The sequence below is a fragment of the Dendroctonus ponderosae genome, unplaced genomic scaffold (assembly GCF_020466585.1).
Source record: "Dendroctonus ponderosae isolate FM_Combo_2020 unplaced genomic scaffold, Dpon_F_20191213v2 Dpon_F_20191213_22, whole genome shotgun sequence".
Lineage (NCBI taxonomy): Eukaryota > Metazoa > Arthropoda > Insecta > Coleoptera > Curculionidae > Dendroctonus > Dendroctonus ponderosae.
Window position 1 is genome coordinate 18,285 of NW_026018385.1, and position 17,058 is coordinate 35,342.

The window sequence follows — 17,058 nt, forward strand, 5'->3', positions numbered from 1 at the left end:
ACAACGTTGAGAAAATGGCGGTTGTATCGCCACAGCACTGCCAACCCTGAGTTTATAATACCAGAGTTTTCACCCTATATACTAGCGTAATTAATAGTGCCTACAGTTTACCTTCAGCAGTGTGCTTTAGGAAAGTGGACGTAAGCCTTTCTACGCTAAAAAAATATTCAAATACTGCTTTTATTATGACATGTTGCCAGTACTCATAATTTTCTGTTATTGGTTATGCTGAATCAACAGTCAAATTCATCAATTTTTATGGCTCACCTACATTGTAGATAAATGTCAAATAACAATATGGCAGTTCCAACCTAAAAATTTAAAAGGTCAGTTATTCAAAAAATCCAATTAAATTTGAAATCATGGGCGATATAATAGGGGAGGAACAGTTGAATAGTAATAAGCTAGATCTGCTGCAGGAAGTGAAAAAGTATAGTGAACTTATAAGAATCTATAGGAAAAAATCAAATAAATACAAAATTCGCTTGGAGTGCATATTGGATTGTTTAGAAAACAAGGATATGGAGCCTCAACTGAAAAATAAAGTGAAGAAAATCATACTATCTGCCCGTGTATCTCAAATTCAGCTGTGTAGTGACCCAAACTCAGTTAAATGCGAAACTCAGAACCTCCTGGGTGTACCAGTAAATAATATCAAACTAACTTATTCAGAGCGCGAAACATTAGCTTTCTTTTTGAAATACCCAATTGACAGTAAATTGGCGAATTTAAAAGATACATATAAATTATCAGCAAGTGCAGATAATTCAAAGCAAGAATTTTTTCTTGAACTGCCTTATAATGATAAAGTTCTATTGGAGTACAGAAGCAAACTAGCCCTGAATCAACAGGAATTTATCAACAACCAAACACAGATGTTTGCGGTGCTTGAAGAAATGATGAAATTCCGACTGAAAACCGTTCCTGAACTATCCAAGATCAAATGCAAGGAATACGAAAGTAACATCCAGTTAAACTATTTGAAAATGCAATTAATAAAAACAAAATCACTAGTAGATATTTTGATGCAAGAAAAAAATTCACTGCCAGCTTTAACAGAACTAATAAAGGATATGAAAGAGCAGAAAATCGAATTTTTACGGAAAATTGATGAACTTAAGGATCTCAAAAAGACGTATGAGGATGCATCTTGTAAAGAATACGACGCTATCCTTCAGTCCTACTTACAGTATAAGGCTGTGCTGAACAGAAAGAAACAAATGGAGGCCCTGCCGATATAGAACCTCGTTAAGAAAATTAATCACACTACTTACCCGAAATTATTATTTATAAATTGCTATCGACTGAGTAGAATCAATTTGTACTTGTATTGGTAGATATTTAAGTTTCCAGTTGGGATACAAATAAAAAAAATAATTTTATAGATCTTCTATTGTACATACAATGTAAAAATAATGTATAGATAGGTATTTGTTTCTACTCCAAATCAAATTCATTCCTGGGTTTCAGTCATTTATTGTCTCTATTTATCAATCAAAATACGTTTCGGTGTATTTTCCCACCAACATCAGTTTTTATGTGTAGCGTTGTTGCTGCTTTAAGCCTTGGCATGCATTTATAAAATAAAAACTGATGATGGGAAAATACACCGAAAAAATTTTGATTGATAAATAGAGACAACAAATGACTGAATGAACTGACTGAAACTGATGAATTTGATTTGGAATTGAAACAGTCAGGAAAGTATATACAATTTGTTTCTACTAGCATATATTTTGCGCATATATATCTTTATATAAATTCCTTGGCATGGTTTAAATTATTTAAAAATAAAATCAATGATAAAAGTGAAATTGTTTTATTATAAATATTGGCACAAATATATATTTGTATAAAGTAATACTAGCTTTGTGATAAAATTAAAATGAAACATAACTATTCATATAAGTTTGAAAGATCCATCACTGACCATAGTAACAATGTTACAAGCAAAAGGATAAAGTATTGGACATATTTAATGGTTCTCAATTTTCAACTTATTTTAGCTTATTACAGAAAATCATATTTAAACGGGTTTAAAAAAAAATACTGCGTCTTGATATTAATTCATTCAAGAATCATTAAAATAAGGTTTACAGTTACATCAAAACGATTGATTTATTTTTACTTGAAAAACGTTTAATACCTTCCAACGGATTTTCTATCAAATAAGTAAAATTATTAAAGTCGAAACGTTAAAAACGATCAAATGAGTTGCAATAGATTATTTACAAACATTCGAAAAGACCATAATAAGAAAACACATACATATAACTAACTTATAATATACTTTCACTCTGGTTTGTGTAAATTTTGATTTTCTTAACACCAGAAATTTAAGTTAAAGTAACAAATATAAAAAATATGTACAGTAAATATAGAATATAGCCTCTAACGAACACAGTTAAGCTCAATACGATCCATCGGCTAAATGCGGTGAAGATTTTATTACTCAAATTCTCGCTCACTTAAGTCGGCTTCAGTCTTATGGACGTACCAGGCAGAAAAATCAACTTGCTCTTAAAACACAAATAAGAATCGACAATTTAAGGAAGTGGAGAAATTCTTCAATCTGCTAACAAATTCTGTGTTTTGTACAAAATAAAATACTCTTTCAGCGTGTGTTGAATCGTGAACTGAAAGTTATAGAACGGAATTAATATCAATATTTAATTAATCACTATCAGAGCCATCGGCAGCTGAATTTTTAACAAGCGCTGGAGTTAAACTTTTGTCCTCTAAAAGACCATGTTCAACCAAAAAGCTTTGTACATCTTCAGCTTGAAAATTATCGCCAAGATCGTTCGTCAGTTTCACAAAATTGCCGATTATATTGCCAGATTTGTAAACTAGCAGAGCAGGAAGTCCACCAGCTCTAAATTCCCTGCTTACACTCGCTAAAGGTGCAAGTATTGCAGCAAATTTTACAGTGTTATAAATTTTTGAAAGCTGTATAAGGCACTGGTTCATTAATCGACAAGGATGCACATGCTCCTCATAAATGTGTATAATTACTGTAACCGTTTTATCTTCCTTGTCGATTGCCTCTAAAAAATCCTTGGAATTTCTCAGAAACATCAGGTCACCTATATTGAAGCAAACAATTACATTTCCATTGTCCTACGATTAATTGAAGCAAACATACCGAACTTCTTACTCAGATTAGTCTGCTGAATCATTTCTTCGATTCTTTGCTTTTGATAGTGCAACAAAAAGTCGTCATCAAGCAACTCAGCAAGTTCCGGATCTTCCAGGGCAGCTTGCTCTCTTTCGTCCTCCAACGTTGTTCGAACAGTCATTGTTAACTTCTTTGCCAGTTCCACCATTTCTTTGCCACTTTCAGTGCGTTTTGCACTTTCCAGCTGCTTGAACTTTCTCCAATCCTCGATTACACCTTAATAAGTAGTAGTTTTGTTTTATTAAAGGGGGCACCTACACTATGTAATTGTCAATTAAATATGGAGATTTGTACTACTATCATAAAGTAATCTTATCAAATTCCAAAATAGTTTTTGCGTGCACTATTTTGACGACTTCCTGTACATCACAATAAACTCATTCGCTTCCACAAATTATATAAAGGACAATTTTGGCTAATTTGGCTCAATTAATACCTACCTGTGTATGGAAACGGTTTTCTGAACTCACTGTTTGTGTCTGCATTTGTATAGTCATATAAGAATTATTTTGGCATTTTTCTTTTGGCTCTCGTACATTAGACTAAGTCATAAAAGTAAGACTTTGCATGGTTATTCAAGCGTGTTATGAAGACACACACACACATACACTAAATTAATATAATTCATGAATGAAGATCATTATACCTTTGGGTCCAGTATTCGTAGATGAACCCTCCCACTTGTTAATTTCCAGGGGTAAATTAGTTTTGGCAACGGCAGCTTTTTTATCGCTGGATTCTGCTCCTGAATCTTCATTATCACTACCTTCGCTGCTACTGCAGTAATTGTGCAGTTTTTCCCCCAATATTTTATCTTCCAAAGTAGCCATTTATCTCTAGAGTCGGTGAAGCAACGACTCAACTAATTCCTCACGCAGTTTAAGGTAGTGCTTGGACAATTTAAAAATAGAATTTCTTATAAACAAAATTAAATAATTAAAGCGAATATGACCATGACGTTTCTTAACCTGAAAATTTGCAAAACAGAAACCATACAGAAACAATGGGAAGGATTGCCGACTCTCCGACGTTGCCAAAATCTTTTACTTAAGTTGATCACATCTTTCAAAAGGCAAATTTGCGCGCGCCATTAGTAACTGCTAAGTTTAAATAAATTTAAAAAATATATATAGTTGTTAGCTTTAGAAATATTTAAAAATATAGTATCATAAGGCCTTTACTTTCAATTCCTAAATTAAATTGAATAAATGCATAGGAGGAATAAAAAAATAGGAAATTCACAGTTCCAAAACCGTGGCAACTTCAAACAAAGTATATTTTTTGGGTAAATTGTTCATTTAAATTGTTAATTTTTCTATCTAATTATAGAGTATCCGAATAGATTGAATAATATTCAAGTTCAATAGAGGTCTTCAACTGCTAATATTTTGCAGCAAACATTTTTGTACATTCAATATTTTTTCGACGCTCTTCAATCTTGTCTTAATAATAAAAGTCTCCATTGCAATGACGTTGTTTTTATTTATTTCTGAATAAATTGGAATAGTGTTACCACTACTATTATTGTTTTAACTGTAATGACTAATAAACTGAAACAATTGATTTATTACTTTTCTTGTTTTTTAAAATTAACATTTAATAAATATTTTTAACTATTTTTTTTGTAATTAAAACTGACAATTTGTATGGAGTAGCAGAAAACTGAAACAAGTTCCTATTTCTTCTGAAGTACCTCTTGTGTGCAGAAATGTTAAAATAATTGCACTTTATACACATATAAGGAAGTCAATAGAAAATGCCCAAATAAAGCACTTCTTACCTTTTTTTATACAGGTGCATAAAATAATTTTCGTGTAATTTTTATCTCCTTTATCCTTCTCCTTATCAAACGTTCATTTGAAGTGTTTAAAAATACATTAACCATAAAAAAATATTGAAGCAGCTCTACTGATAAAAATAACATAATTTTAGCAAATATTTTCTACAAATCATATTCTCACGGTAAAGCATTGTCTCTGTGGTGATTATTTAAATGAACGCTCTAGAAAAAGACACCAAGGCGTCAGACAGCTTGTATCTCGCTCAGTCGCATATGGATTCTTCAATTGGTGTGTTGGGATAGCTGTCAAGTTAAAGTCAATTAGTCAAAATATTTTGTTCTCTATGTGGTTCACATGTGGTTAGCTATTTATATGAAAGTAGACGAACAATAAAAGTTTTTAAATAGTACCAAAAGTGATATCTAGCTGAATCAAAGTTTGGACATTTTTCTGATATAATCTGACACAGAAGATATTTTATATTTACTCTCCAATTTATTCAATACGCAGTTCATTGTGTGAGTGCAGGGCTCAAGTAAACTTAGCAAGCATTATGCTTTTTGCAAACAAAGAGAAGTGCCTTCAAAGCACATCTCTGTTGAGTTATGATGAGGCATGTATAGATATATTTAATACGTTCAATGATACAGTTTCCATATTCGGCCAATATCAGCAATGCCATGAATGCAATTTTCAAAATTTTACTGTTTTGAGCCCCCAGGGGAATAAATCCTTGTTAATCAGCACTAGATCACCTTTAACGTTATACTGGGACAAGGATGGAATAGACAATTGCATGTAAGTGCTGGTATTAAAAAAATCTTTGTATAGTTAGGTATTAATATAATTTTTATAGCTTTTCTAAACTGTATTATGAACATTATCGTTATGGCTGGAATATCACATCTCAGTGCGAACAAGTTCGTATTAAAAACGCAGCAGATGATGCCTATCTGCGTAAGACATGCCGTTTTCATACCACATTTTAGCCAACTTTAACATATAAATTTTAGCTATTCTTATGGCCTTTGTGTTTCTATTTTGCTTTGGAACATTGTGGTATATGGTTAAATGCATTTACAAAAATAGTGGCAGGTTGAGAAGCCTTTTGGCATGGAGCTCAGAACTTGAAGATGTAAGTAAATTACTAAATTAACAGTATAATCGATATTTTTATCATTCTTATCAAATACCTCCTTTATATCGTTGTTACATTGCTCAAGTATACATATAATTAGGAAATCGGTTGTAATTGCATTTCACGAAGTTTGGTTTAATTATTTTACAATAACAACTAATCTAAAATGTACCGAAGCTATGAATCATATCTGAATCATTAACATGTGCCTTGCTGATAAAACCTCTGCAATTAAAATATGTTTATTTTTATCAATCTATTAATGTGGGTACTATAGAAAAAGCTTATGCAACAATCCCTATATTTAGGTAAATGCGAATATATTATACATATTATCAATAGCTTAATATTTTGCCGAAGACATCATGTGCGATCAATGAGAATTTTTAATTTTTTTGCATCTTTAATTCCTGACTTCGCGGTCTATATTTCTCAGTCAGAACAGAAGACTAAGCTGCATTCTTCATTCTAGAATTGAACACGGCCAAGCAATTATGGATCTTCTTTATTAAGTATATCACGCACGAAATATTTATTCAAAAGGCGGTCATTGAGATTTACCTAAACAAACGGTACTATTTTGGGTCTCACTAAAGGGAAGATCACTCACGAGGCATGCTGTCAACATAATAGTTCTGATCAAAATTTTTAAGCATTCCCGATGTTTTACTGGTCTTGTTTTCCAAATACCTCAAATTTTAGCAAGTTTGAAAGAAAAAGGCCATCTGGCCCCAGCACATTGCATTTATCAACATTGTTTAAGCCGTGTTTATTTAAGCCACTTGCGGTTTCTTTTATTTATTTGTTTTTCTATTACATTTTTAACAGAATGGTTTTGAATATTGTCCATATTATTGAGTTTAATTAAACACTCACCACTTACATTTGCTGAATGCGAATCCACACATACAAGAATCTAGTGCTAATCGTGAATAAGATATATGATATACGCATGAATTATACCTAAGGGTCTTGTACATGACCAATTGACAGTGCTCCGGTGGCGCTAATAAAACATTCTATTTAAAAAGCAGTGCATCAAACACTAGAAATTTTGCGTTTAGTCTACCAAAAAGTTTTTGGACTTAACTAAATAAAATGCTATGTATTTTCCAATCGAACCAAAGCATATACATTTAGGTTTTTTCTTACGTGAAACGGAGAAAAGAGCAACTTGTGTTAATATTTTAAAGGATTTGACTGGATCAACGCCTCTGGTAATCGAAAGACCACCATCCATCAAAAAGCATCCACATCGAATCAAATCATTGGATGTATTTCGCGGGTTGTGCATTATATTAATGATCTTTATCAATTACGGTGGTGGACATTACTGGTTTTTCCAACATTCTCCCTGGAATGGTATTACCTTGGCGGATCTTGTTTTTCCATGGTAAGATCAAGGTGATTCCTCCTTTGTATTATGCTATTGTTTTGTATATCATTTTAAGGTTCATGTGGATAATGGGGCTGTCCTTAACGGTTTCCATGCATAAAAAGCTGCAAAGAGCAGTACCAAGACGAACGTTGGTATTCCAAGTGTTGCGCCGAAGTGCACTGCTCCTATTTTTAGGAGTGGTCGTTAACTCAAGCAAACATGTGTTGTCTATAGCAGAACTTAGATTCCCAGGAGTATTGCAAAGATTTGCCGTTACTTATTGCATTGTTGGATTGCTTGAAATTGCTTTTGCCAAAAGAATCGAAATTGATGTATGTACTACTAGATCATATTCACTTGGGCTGGAAATAGAACCTAATTATTTCAGAATATATCCTGCGTTACTGATATCGTACAAGCTTGGCCACAGTGGTTGTTTGTTCTAATGCTGGTAGCGATTCACACTTGTATCACATTTCTAGTTAATGTCCCCGGTTGCGGCAACGGGTACTTGGGTAGGATTGTACACCTGTTTACACTGTTCTCAGTCTAAGTAAATGCGTTTTTAGGACCGGGGGGTTTAGATGACATGAGCAAGCACTTTAACTGTACTGGAGGAGCTGCTGGCTACATTGACCGACAGGTTTTTGGGCATCATCTATTGAAAATACCTGATTGCAGCCGTATTTATGAAAATAAGGTCTGGTTTGATCCTGAAGGTAGTCTCTATTAAATTTTTGTCAGTCCAACAAGTGCAAATTTGTTTTTTTCTGCAGGTATTTTAGGCATTTTAACATCCGTACTTACTGTATACTTAGGAGTGCAAGCAGGAAGAACTTTAAATACATATCAAAATGTGAAAGCCAAGACCATAAGATGGGTTGTGTGGGGTTGTTCTATGGTAAGCTTTTACTGATTTCACATGCCACGAACCATATCATATACCGAAACATACATACAAACATTATATTAGCTATTGGAGTTTTAACTATTTAGAATTTAGAACATTTTTGCTGCTCTAGTTGAAATATTTTATTCTTTTTATCAGCTAACCGATAAAAAACTTTCTTCCAGTGTTTGATTGGTGAAATTCTGTGCAGTTTCAAGATAGACGATGGACCAATTCCCCTTAACAAACAACTTTGGTCACTTTCTTTTACATTGGTGACGGCTGGTATGGCTTTTATTATTCATACTTTCCTCTTCTTAATCGTGGATATATATCGAAAATGGGGTGGAAGACCATTTTTTTACCCCGGCATGAATTCAATAGTTTTGTATGTCGGCCATGAACTATTTAGAAATACGTTCCCATTTGGATGGATCCCTACAGTGGAAACGCACTCTGCTTACTTATTTATGAATCTCTGGGGTACTGGATTGTGGGTGGCAATAGCGATTTATTTGTACAAACACGATATATTTTTTACCATATGAAGAGCTGCATAAATTCTCATCTCAAATAACCAAAAATATATACACTTTTAAATACTGATTTACTGTCTGATTGCCCTAAAACTGCGTTTCATCAATCATCAATTTTCAATCAATTTTGATTCCTGATATAATTAAGCAGATTGGCAGTTTCCTCCGTGTTTAAAATTCTAAGAATACGGAAAGCAATAATTAGTTTTAAGGCATGCATTAGGAATGTTATCTGTATAGCCGCGTTTAGTAATTTTGCATGCAACATTGTGATGGAACCCAATCTCAACATGTATCTTGAGTATGCCTAATTTGATTAAATAGAAGTTTTCAACCGGATTCGAGATTTTGCAAAATATTTGAAATTTATTTTTTGTCACTGGTATTAGATTTTTGTTAGAAGGGCTGTGAAATCTTAGTGCTAGTATTTGTTTGTTTAATGTTTTTGACCAAAAGGAATATGTATGTGTTTTTTGATACCATCGATAAAATGTTAATTTCTATTCATTACCGTTCGTGTACCTATATTTTGATATGTGATTTAATAACTATTTCAAATAATTTTCTAAACTGGTTTGACTGATATTTTAACAATGAAGGAGATAGGTGTATAGGGAAATTGTTTAGGAGTTCTAATGAAATATAATGTGTTATTGGCCAAACATGTTATTATTTGTTAAATAATACATATGCAATAATCCAACTTATTTATTTGCATATCTTAAACTCCTAGTCTTCACACAGCCGACAGTTTTATAAAAGGAAAACAACAATACAGGTAGTACAACTAAAATTAAGTACACAGCTAAGTGTTCGAAACGACTAGGTGACCATAAATTAGTAAATCTCAGTTCGTTGTTCTCTGAAACAAAATTTCCACTTTATTATTAGATTCAGAAACCATATACGGTACCTGTAATTTTGTATGATTAGAAACTACCGAACATGGAAGTGCAAAGAAGTGTGTAAAAATTCCATTAAAAATATTTATATTGAAGCTCGATTAAATCAAGACGTTTTTGAGGCTCATTTTACAATTTTTCTAGGAAATAAATTTATATCGAAGGAATTTCTGAACTTTCATTTAAGCGAGTTTCAGCTTATTTTAAAGCCCAACTGATATTGCACATGCAACTACTATTAGATATTTAAATTTTGGAGTGTAATTATAGCACCAAGGATCCTTACCAATTATTGCAAATCCATATCCAATTTTATTAGTCCCCATTCGATAGCTACARGTGGGAATTAGAATCTCGTACATGTTTTGAACTCCCAACGCGTATTCATAAATCTGATCACTTTCGGGAGTAATGGGGACAATGTGATAATCTTTSTGGAGCAAAGCATCTGTGCTAATAATCATGGATTTATGCTCGTGAGCAGTAAAAAGTACATGCGGCTGCATTTTGTTGATGACCTTAAATATCGTTATTGTGTTTTAAGCGAAACGAAAACATATTTAAAGTAAAAAGTACCTTCTCTGGGAATGGGGAAGGCCGAAACATTAAGGGTATGTGGCTCAGACCTACAAATATCTTGCTAGTGTCGAAGAAGTCTCTCTCCTTTTTATATGCTGGAATGATGTGAGTTAGACGATTTATTTTGAAGAGGGTGACATTGCCGACAGTATGAAAACTAGATTGGGAAAAAGCCCGTTCGAACCTTTGCAGCTTTTTTGGTGTTACATCAGTGTCTTCTCCTCCAATGTCGTTGTCCCCAGGTAGCCAAACATGCTGAATTTTCAAACAGTCAACTGCATTGATCATTTTATACTTAATCCAAGGGCCAAAATTACCTTAACGTTATTATCAAGTCTATAAGGATTCAGGAATATATTGAATATCCTCCTTACGTAGCTATTGAAGTCATCATCATTTGCTATGTGTGCTTCATCCATTAAGTCTCCAAGAAACACAACCACATGCGGTTTAGCATAGTTATAGGCATAATAGTACGTTATTCTCAAGAACCTTCAATTTTCAAGATCAATCGCCAGTTTATATTTACCGTTATATATATATTGTATGTATTTTAGTTTACCTGTCGCTATCAAAAATAGTGAATGGGCTCAAGGGCGGGAATATTTCATTTAAATTGCCAATAATCTGGGGATCAGCTACAAGAAGAATTTTTATGCAGTCTTTTTTGTTTCGACAAGTCATGAAAGGCCATGAGCCCGTTTTCAATTTATATATTAAAAACTCTGCATAAAACGCGTACGATAATGTTAAAATTGTCCAAAAAGTCAGACATATTTTTTTCTTGGATAACCTGTAACAAATAAAGATATTCTATTATAAATTATAAACATTGAGTAATCAGTTTCTATAAATTGGGCAAATTATAAATGCATAAAACATTTAAAATAATGTAGTTATCAACCTGTAATAAAAGACGTGAGGAAATTGTGGCATTTTAAAGACAAAAATTAAAGACAAATTAAGACAAAGTTTATAAAAAAATTTAAAATAATGCAAGTTTTCTAGAAACATAAAAATATTGTCTTGGGGATTAGGTCTGGACAGTGGTAAGAAACAAAACGTTTTTAGGTACCAAGTTTACGGCAATTTATTTTTGCCTTCATCAGCAAGCATATTGTTCGGTTTCGAAGGTCTGAGAACTCTCTAGAATTTTTCCGATTACATTATTTTCATTCTAAAGGTAACTGGGATATAAAATTATTTCCCTGAGTCATATTAACAGCGTCAGTGGTAGTCAATGATTAAGATTAACATTCTGCAGAAAAAGAGAGATCAGACAAAATTTTTGAAATTGTTCTTGTATCGGTCGGGAAGATTTCTTTGAGTCTTGCAACTCACGATATTTAAGAATTATTCGGTTATTTAATTAATAATTCTACATATATATTTCTGATTATTGAACAGCAGTAGTACCGACTTGTGAGCAGGTAAACTTCAAATTAAGATCAGTTTGCATGTGTATGGATATTTAGGTCTAAAACAAGTTGATATAATGAATGACAATTGTAAAACATTTCTATTGGACGACTGATAATTTAAGTCAACTTGAGTCGTTCGAATCGAAAAGGATGATAATTTTTTACTGATTACACAGCGTATTTTTTAATGAATTAAATAAACAACAAATTTACATTTGTCTAATAAGAGTCTTTGTAATATACTGAGGTAAAATTAAGTCACTTTACGAGTAGTACCTACATACTTTCTGTTTACTGTAAATAGAATAGAACAGTATAGAATTGAATTTTTAAAGCATTAAATCTGAATTAACTCTGCATAACGATTTTTTATATCTGGTAACCAGTTTTTAAAAAGTATTCAAAATGAGCGAAAAGTACGTATTTTCTTATATTTAATTGAATAGGGAACAAAGGTGAAATATTAGTTGTTGAGGCTGATAAAGCACTCGACAATGAAATATATTGGAAATCAGATAAACTACAACCAATTAAATGAACCAACTAAAATTCAATTTAAAGATTAGTGATGATTTATCCAGATGTCCTAAAAAATTGTAATAATACTGTCTGAAAAAAGCCTTTAAAACAAGTGTCCGATACCTTTACCGTAAGAAAAATATACGCACTGCACTGAATCTATAATAGTGAAATAGGTATATAGCGTAGCAAAGTGTAGTGTACAGGATTTAAGAAAATTAAGGTGTTTGCTTAGTAAACAGGGGATATAAAGTCGCGCATTGATGTAAAAAAAATGTTTTTACTCTCAACACATTTTTTACTCTACAAGATTATACTATCAGATCTGGAATTCAAAGTGTTTTTTTTAGGTCAACATTATCAACATAGTTTTTTAATTCGCACGTGCAAAGGTTTGATATCGGTTTATGTAGTCAGTGTTTATTCATTGGTTGATGAATCATTTGTGTTTGTTGGTTTTAATGATTTTCCTATTAATACGAAACAGAAATATAATATTATTCACTAGAATTCGATCCGTCCTAACGAGATGAAATAAGCTTATTTCATTTATAGAAGGAATGTTTAACTTTAAATATTTACAATTCCGCAATTCGCAATTCGCCAACTTGAGTAATACATGGTAAAAAATTCCGCTTCGCGCGTATTAAAGAATACAGGATTTCACATTTTTAGCGCAAACCGCTTATAAAATATTCTTTCTTTCTTTAAAAGGTCTAGTGAATAGAAGTTCTTGTTTCGAAAATCAAACGACGTTATTTCTGGGCAATGAGAACTGAGATTTTATTTGATATACACATTTGCCTGATGAAGTGAAAAATGCTAATATTGATAAGATGTTTTCAAATTTTTCCAATATTGCTACTAGTTCATATTATCTAGTTTTATTGGTATCCTTTTATAACGAGCGATATGCTAAATAACATTCATTGTATTGCTAACTCTAGATAATTCGTATTTGTATAATTTTATACGATTTACATCACAGCCTAATATTTAAGGGTGAGGAAGTGAAAATCCAAGGGAGTTACATAAAAGAGTTCATCTAACTTTTAAATATTTAGTGAATTAATTTAATGAGAAAAAATGATCCCTTAAATAAGCTATATTTTAGAAATCAGTATAGTAAATGGGGCAGTCAAATTACTGAATAAATTGCATACACACCTTAACATTTTAGGCGCTATATCACTCCATCATACCTTTAGAAACTAATGAAAACTATAAATCTGTAAAAAACTACATATTTATGAAAAACTTGTTATTTATTATGAAATGTCACAACCTCAAACATTCTGTCATTTTTGGAATTAAATTTTGAAAAGAAAAGTTGGAATATTAATAAATGTTTGGGTATTCAAGCAAATTAGAGAGAAAATTGACTTTATTTAAATTAAATAATTGAATTAAAAAAGTCAAATTTTTTAAATAATGGTAAAACCGGTATGTATACTAGACACAGGCACATCATAACCTCTGAAGCCTCTAAAGCAGGTTAACCCTACTTAACTGATCATTGTTATTTGATTAGCAACATTTCAATCGCTAAAAGTGGCCCGAAATATTTCCCATGTCGTCTATGACTTTTAGCCAAAAGATCTTTAAACCTACCCCTCCAGAAAAGGGCAGTTTTCCGTTAGATCACGAAGGACTTTGCAAAACGTCTATGGTAAAGTATATGAAGTGTTTGTATAAGGAGAACAGTAAGAATTCCGAGTGCCGTTTAGAAGCTAAAGGTAAACGTAGCCAAGCCCTACCGCATAGTTGCCCTACACTGGTTGCTTGTAGAATATCTTGATTGCCGCATGAATAACAATCTGATGGCCAGAGAGGAATGGTCAAGGCTCGGCTTTCAAGATCTTGAAAGTGAAACCGTATCTGTGGACAAACAGAACTAAAAATGGTTAATATTCTAATAGGGTGTACAGGGAGTGTTGCCACCATCAAACTTCCACATTTAATTCAAGAAATTTATCAGCAATTTGAAAAGATTCATCATAATATCAAGGTATGAAAAGTCGACTTTATAGTTGTCGCATTTCACATCTTTTAAGATTCTTCTATTATGACTTGATTTTGAATAGTTAGTGTTTTTTATATCCCATTTTCTCTACTTAATGTATATTGGGTGGTTTTTAAGATTAGGGTTGTCACCACTGAACATGCAAAGCATTTCTTTGATCCCAAAGATCTTGGAAATGTAGATGTTTTTTGTGATGAGGATGAATGGAACGCGTGGAGCAAACGAGGTGATGAGGTTTTACATGTTGAACTAGGCAAATGGGCTGATATTCTGTTAATAGCTCCCCTCGATGCTAATTCTCTTGGAAAAATTGCCACTGTAAGCAGAGTGTATTCCTTTAATTTCATCACTCTGAGTATCATAATTTTAGGGAATTTGTGATAATATTTTACTCTGCACAGCCAGGGCATGGGACGTTTCAAAGCCTCTAATCTTTTGCCCAGCAATGAACACTAAAATGTTTATTCATCCAATCACAGCAGTTCAAATAACAACGTTAAAGTCATGGGGTTACATCGAAATTCCTGTTATTCAAAAAACACTTATGTGTGGTGACACTGGTTTAGGTGCAATGGCTGAAGTGTCTTCTATTGTTCAGACTGTTATCGATGTGGTAGAAAAAATGTAATTTTTTTCAATTTGTAGTTATGGTGGTTTTTTAAGTGAAATAAAAGCGTTTATAACGAAAGCTAATTTTTCGTCACTATTCCCATATTGCCGATATACCGTTTAAAATTATAGGATATATGTCGGAACTGTTATTGAAATAAGCATTTTCATTTGAAAGGGAATTGCAATTTTTTCTRTGTTCATAAATTCACAGGGTMATCTATGAATATTTTCATGTTTAGAAAATACTGTTAACGCAAATCCCAAAAAGGTTTTAGCTTTGGGTCTTCTCGGCGATACTAATAGAAAGTTAAGTTTAGTTTAAAAAAATGTTTTTTGAAAAAATGGACTTGAATTTCGGTACGTTAACAATTAATTGAATAGTAGAGGATAGCTTTTATTTTTATTTTTTTATTTTTCTCACTGCTCGTTGCATTCGTAGAAATTTGTATCATGTTCCTCTGTATATCACTAATAGTTTTAGTTTGCTCAAGCTCAGTTCCTGAATTATGAACTGTATTATTACTGGGAGTATATCAAAGAACTATTCAACTTTATCTAAAAATTTACTTTTGCTCAAAGTTGTTCGTTATTGTTTTGTTACGTTAATTATGCATATCATGAAAAACCCTGCATCTGAACAATGAGGTGCACATTTGGCCCTCATGTATGGATCTTTTGAGTCCTCGAAAGAAGCAATTGAATTCTAGAAATGTTCACAGCCAGTACAACGCTTTCAAAACAAAGTTTTTAAAACTATTTCTGTGAAAAACCTAGACTTTATTCTTGAAGGTGCCAGGTCAATCAAGTTTCTGAAAAAACAACATAAAAAATGGACATTTTGCAAAATAATGAAAACCCATATCAACTTTTTCACTATCTCGTAATAGCAACATCGCTTTACATCGAAAAGTTTCAATTTGGGATTGCATGGCATAATAGAATGGAAAGGTCAAGAAAGCACAAAAAGTATATATTTTATCAAAAATCCTCGAATAATCTTGTTTTGTAATACATCCTTTATTTTCATGATTTAATAATAAGTGTTTTCATGATATATTTCAACAGTAATAATAATCACACGTAAAAACCTTTACATAAATATAATAAATATGTTGCCGTTAAATGAGTAGAGATATACAAAAGAAAAAAACACCAACAAAATGTATAACAAAGTGTAACAACGTAGAGTAAGATCATTTCCTTAATGTTGATTTTTTCGCTCTCACGTTGGGAGGTATCATTCGCTTCCAAATTTGCAACCTTTTCTCAAATAAAGCAGCTCGCTCTTTGTCAGTTAAATACAGTTCTTCGTCTATAGCGTCAATATATAAGTCACTTAATAAACCGGATTTGTAGCGCTGAAAATTATTTACTAATTTAGTAGCATTCGATAATAAATAAAGAACGTTTACTTGTAATTTACCTTGAATTTGTTTCGTCTATAAATAATTTCTTCTTCCGACACTTCCTTCAGATGACAGTATATTTTAAAAATAACGTCTGCAATCGAATCGATATTATCGTCGATTAATATTTCACCTAAAGTAACTTTTTGAATGAGTGGACTTAAGGGTATGGGTTCCTTCTTAATCATCCATTTTCGATATAATTCCAAATAACGTAATTTGCAACAGAATATATATGTTTCGCTTATATCGTCTAAGATCAGAGATGGTTGGAAGGTAAATTTTATTCTCTTGTGCGTAAATTTTGTTATTTTCAAGCCGGGCAAATTGAAGATTGTGTCCGTTTGATTTGCTGCAATGTCTTCAAAGGCCAATTTTCTTTCTTCTTCTCTTTCTTCGGTTTCATTTGCCCGAGTGGTCATCGTTTCACTCCTCGAGCTTATATCGACTGCAATACAGGACGACATTTAATTGATGCATTTTTTTGGCTTTAGCAAATTAGATTGAACAAACTGATGTTTGCTTTTATTAACTACTTTCCACTTTAATCCCTAGTAGCTCACAAAATCCTTGAAAATATCTTAGTGAATTAATTTTATTACGTATTAGTATTACGTAGACGTATTATTTAATATTTTATTTAAGAGAATTTTATGGAAATTGTATASGAAAAATAGGAAATTTCTGACTAACTCG

General features: G+C 32.2%; 6 protein-coding genes across 7 annotated transcripts; 4 read left to right on the forward strand and 2 right to left on the reverse strand.

Annotated features, from left to right (window-relative positions):
- The first annotated feature begins 48 nt into the window (after window positions 1–48).
- LOC125503669 lies at window positions 49–1,809 on the forward strand. Its single transcript, XM_048664400.1, has 2 exons — window positions 49–960; window positions 1,015–1,809. The coding sequence occupies exons 1-2, from the start codon at window positions 363–365 to the stop codon at window positions 1,239–1,241; spliced, it is 825 nt and encodes a 274-aa protein (XP_048520357.1). The 5' UTR covers window positions 49–362; the 3' UTR covers window positions 1,242–1,809.
- On the reverse strand, window positions 1,804–4,205 carry LOC109534533 (phosducin-like protein). The gene is made up of 3 exons (XM_019900264.2): window positions 3,825–4,205; window positions 3,146–3,394; window positions 1,804–3,086 (listed from the first exon to the last, which is right to left on the reverse strand). The coding sequence occupies exons 1-3, from the start codon at window positions 4,006–4,008 to the stop codon at window positions 2,674–2,676; spliced, it is 846 nt and encodes a 281-aa protein (XP_019755823.1). The 5' UTR covers window positions 4,009–4,205; the 3' UTR covers window positions 1,804–2,673.
- A 1,057-nt stretch (window positions 4,206–5,262) lies between these two features.
- LOC125503660 (heparan-alpha-glucosaminide N-acetyltransferase-like) lies at window positions 5,263–9,562 on the forward strand. The gene is made up of 9 exons (XM_048664390.1): window positions 5,263–5,757; window positions 5,816–5,916; window positions 5,973–6,094; window positions 7,291–7,490; window positions 7,549–7,807; window positions 7,864–7,990; window positions 8,045–8,194; window positions 8,252–8,376; window positions 8,550–9,562. The coding sequence occupies exons 1-9, from the start codon at window positions 5,513–5,515 to the stop codon at window positions 8,910–8,912; spliced, it is 1,692 nt and encodes a 563-aa protein (XP_048520347.1). The 5' UTR covers window positions 5,263–5,512; the 3' UTR covers window positions 8,913–9,562.
- A 31-nt stretch (window positions 9,563–9,593) lies between these two features.
- On the reverse strand, window positions 9,594–14,158 carry LOC125503662. 2 transcript variants are annotated; one of them, XM_048664392.1, is made up of 6 exons: window positions 14,079–14,158; window positions 10,944–11,174; window positions 10,699–10,873; window positions 10,379–10,636; window positions 10,089–10,320; window positions 9,594–9,762 (listed from the first exon to the last, which is right to left on the reverse strand). In XM_048664392.1, exons 1-6 carry the CDS (start codon window positions 14,126–14,128, stop codon window positions 9,605–9,607), a joined length of 1,104 nt encoding a protein of 367 aa, XP_048520349.1. In that variant the 5' UTR covers window positions 14,129–14,158; the 3' UTR covers window positions 9,594–9,604. The 2 variants fall into 2 exon arrangements, with proteins under 2 accessions (XP_048520349.1, XP_048520350.1); XM_048664393.1 differs by lacking the exon at window positions 14,079–14,158 and adding an exon at window positions 13,489–13,574.
- LOC109534477 (cytochrome c oxidase assembly protein COX19) lies at window positions 13,892–15,032 on the forward strand. Its single transcript, XM_019900165.2, has 4 exons — window positions 13,892–14,057; window positions 14,110–14,329; window positions 14,462–14,662; window positions 14,715–15,032. The coding sequence occupies exons 1-2, from the start codon at window positions 13,892–13,894 to the stop codon at window positions 14,217–14,219; spliced, it is 276 nt and encodes a 91-aa protein (XP_019755724.2). The 3' UTR covers window positions 14,220–14,329; window positions 14,462–14,662; window positions 14,715–15,032.
- On the forward strand, window positions 14,115–15,032 carry LOC125503663 (phosphopantothenoylcysteine decarboxylase). Its single transcript, XM_048664394.1, has 3 exons — window positions 14,115–14,329; window positions 14,462–14,662; window positions 14,715–15,032. Exons 1-3 carry the CDS (start codon window positions 14,222–14,224, stop codon window positions 14,970–14,972), a joined length of 567 nt encoding a protein of 188 aa, XP_048520351.1. The 5' UTR covers window positions 14,115–14,221; the 3' UTR covers window positions 14,973–15,032.
- Window positions 15,033–17,058: the final 2,026 nt, after the last annotated feature.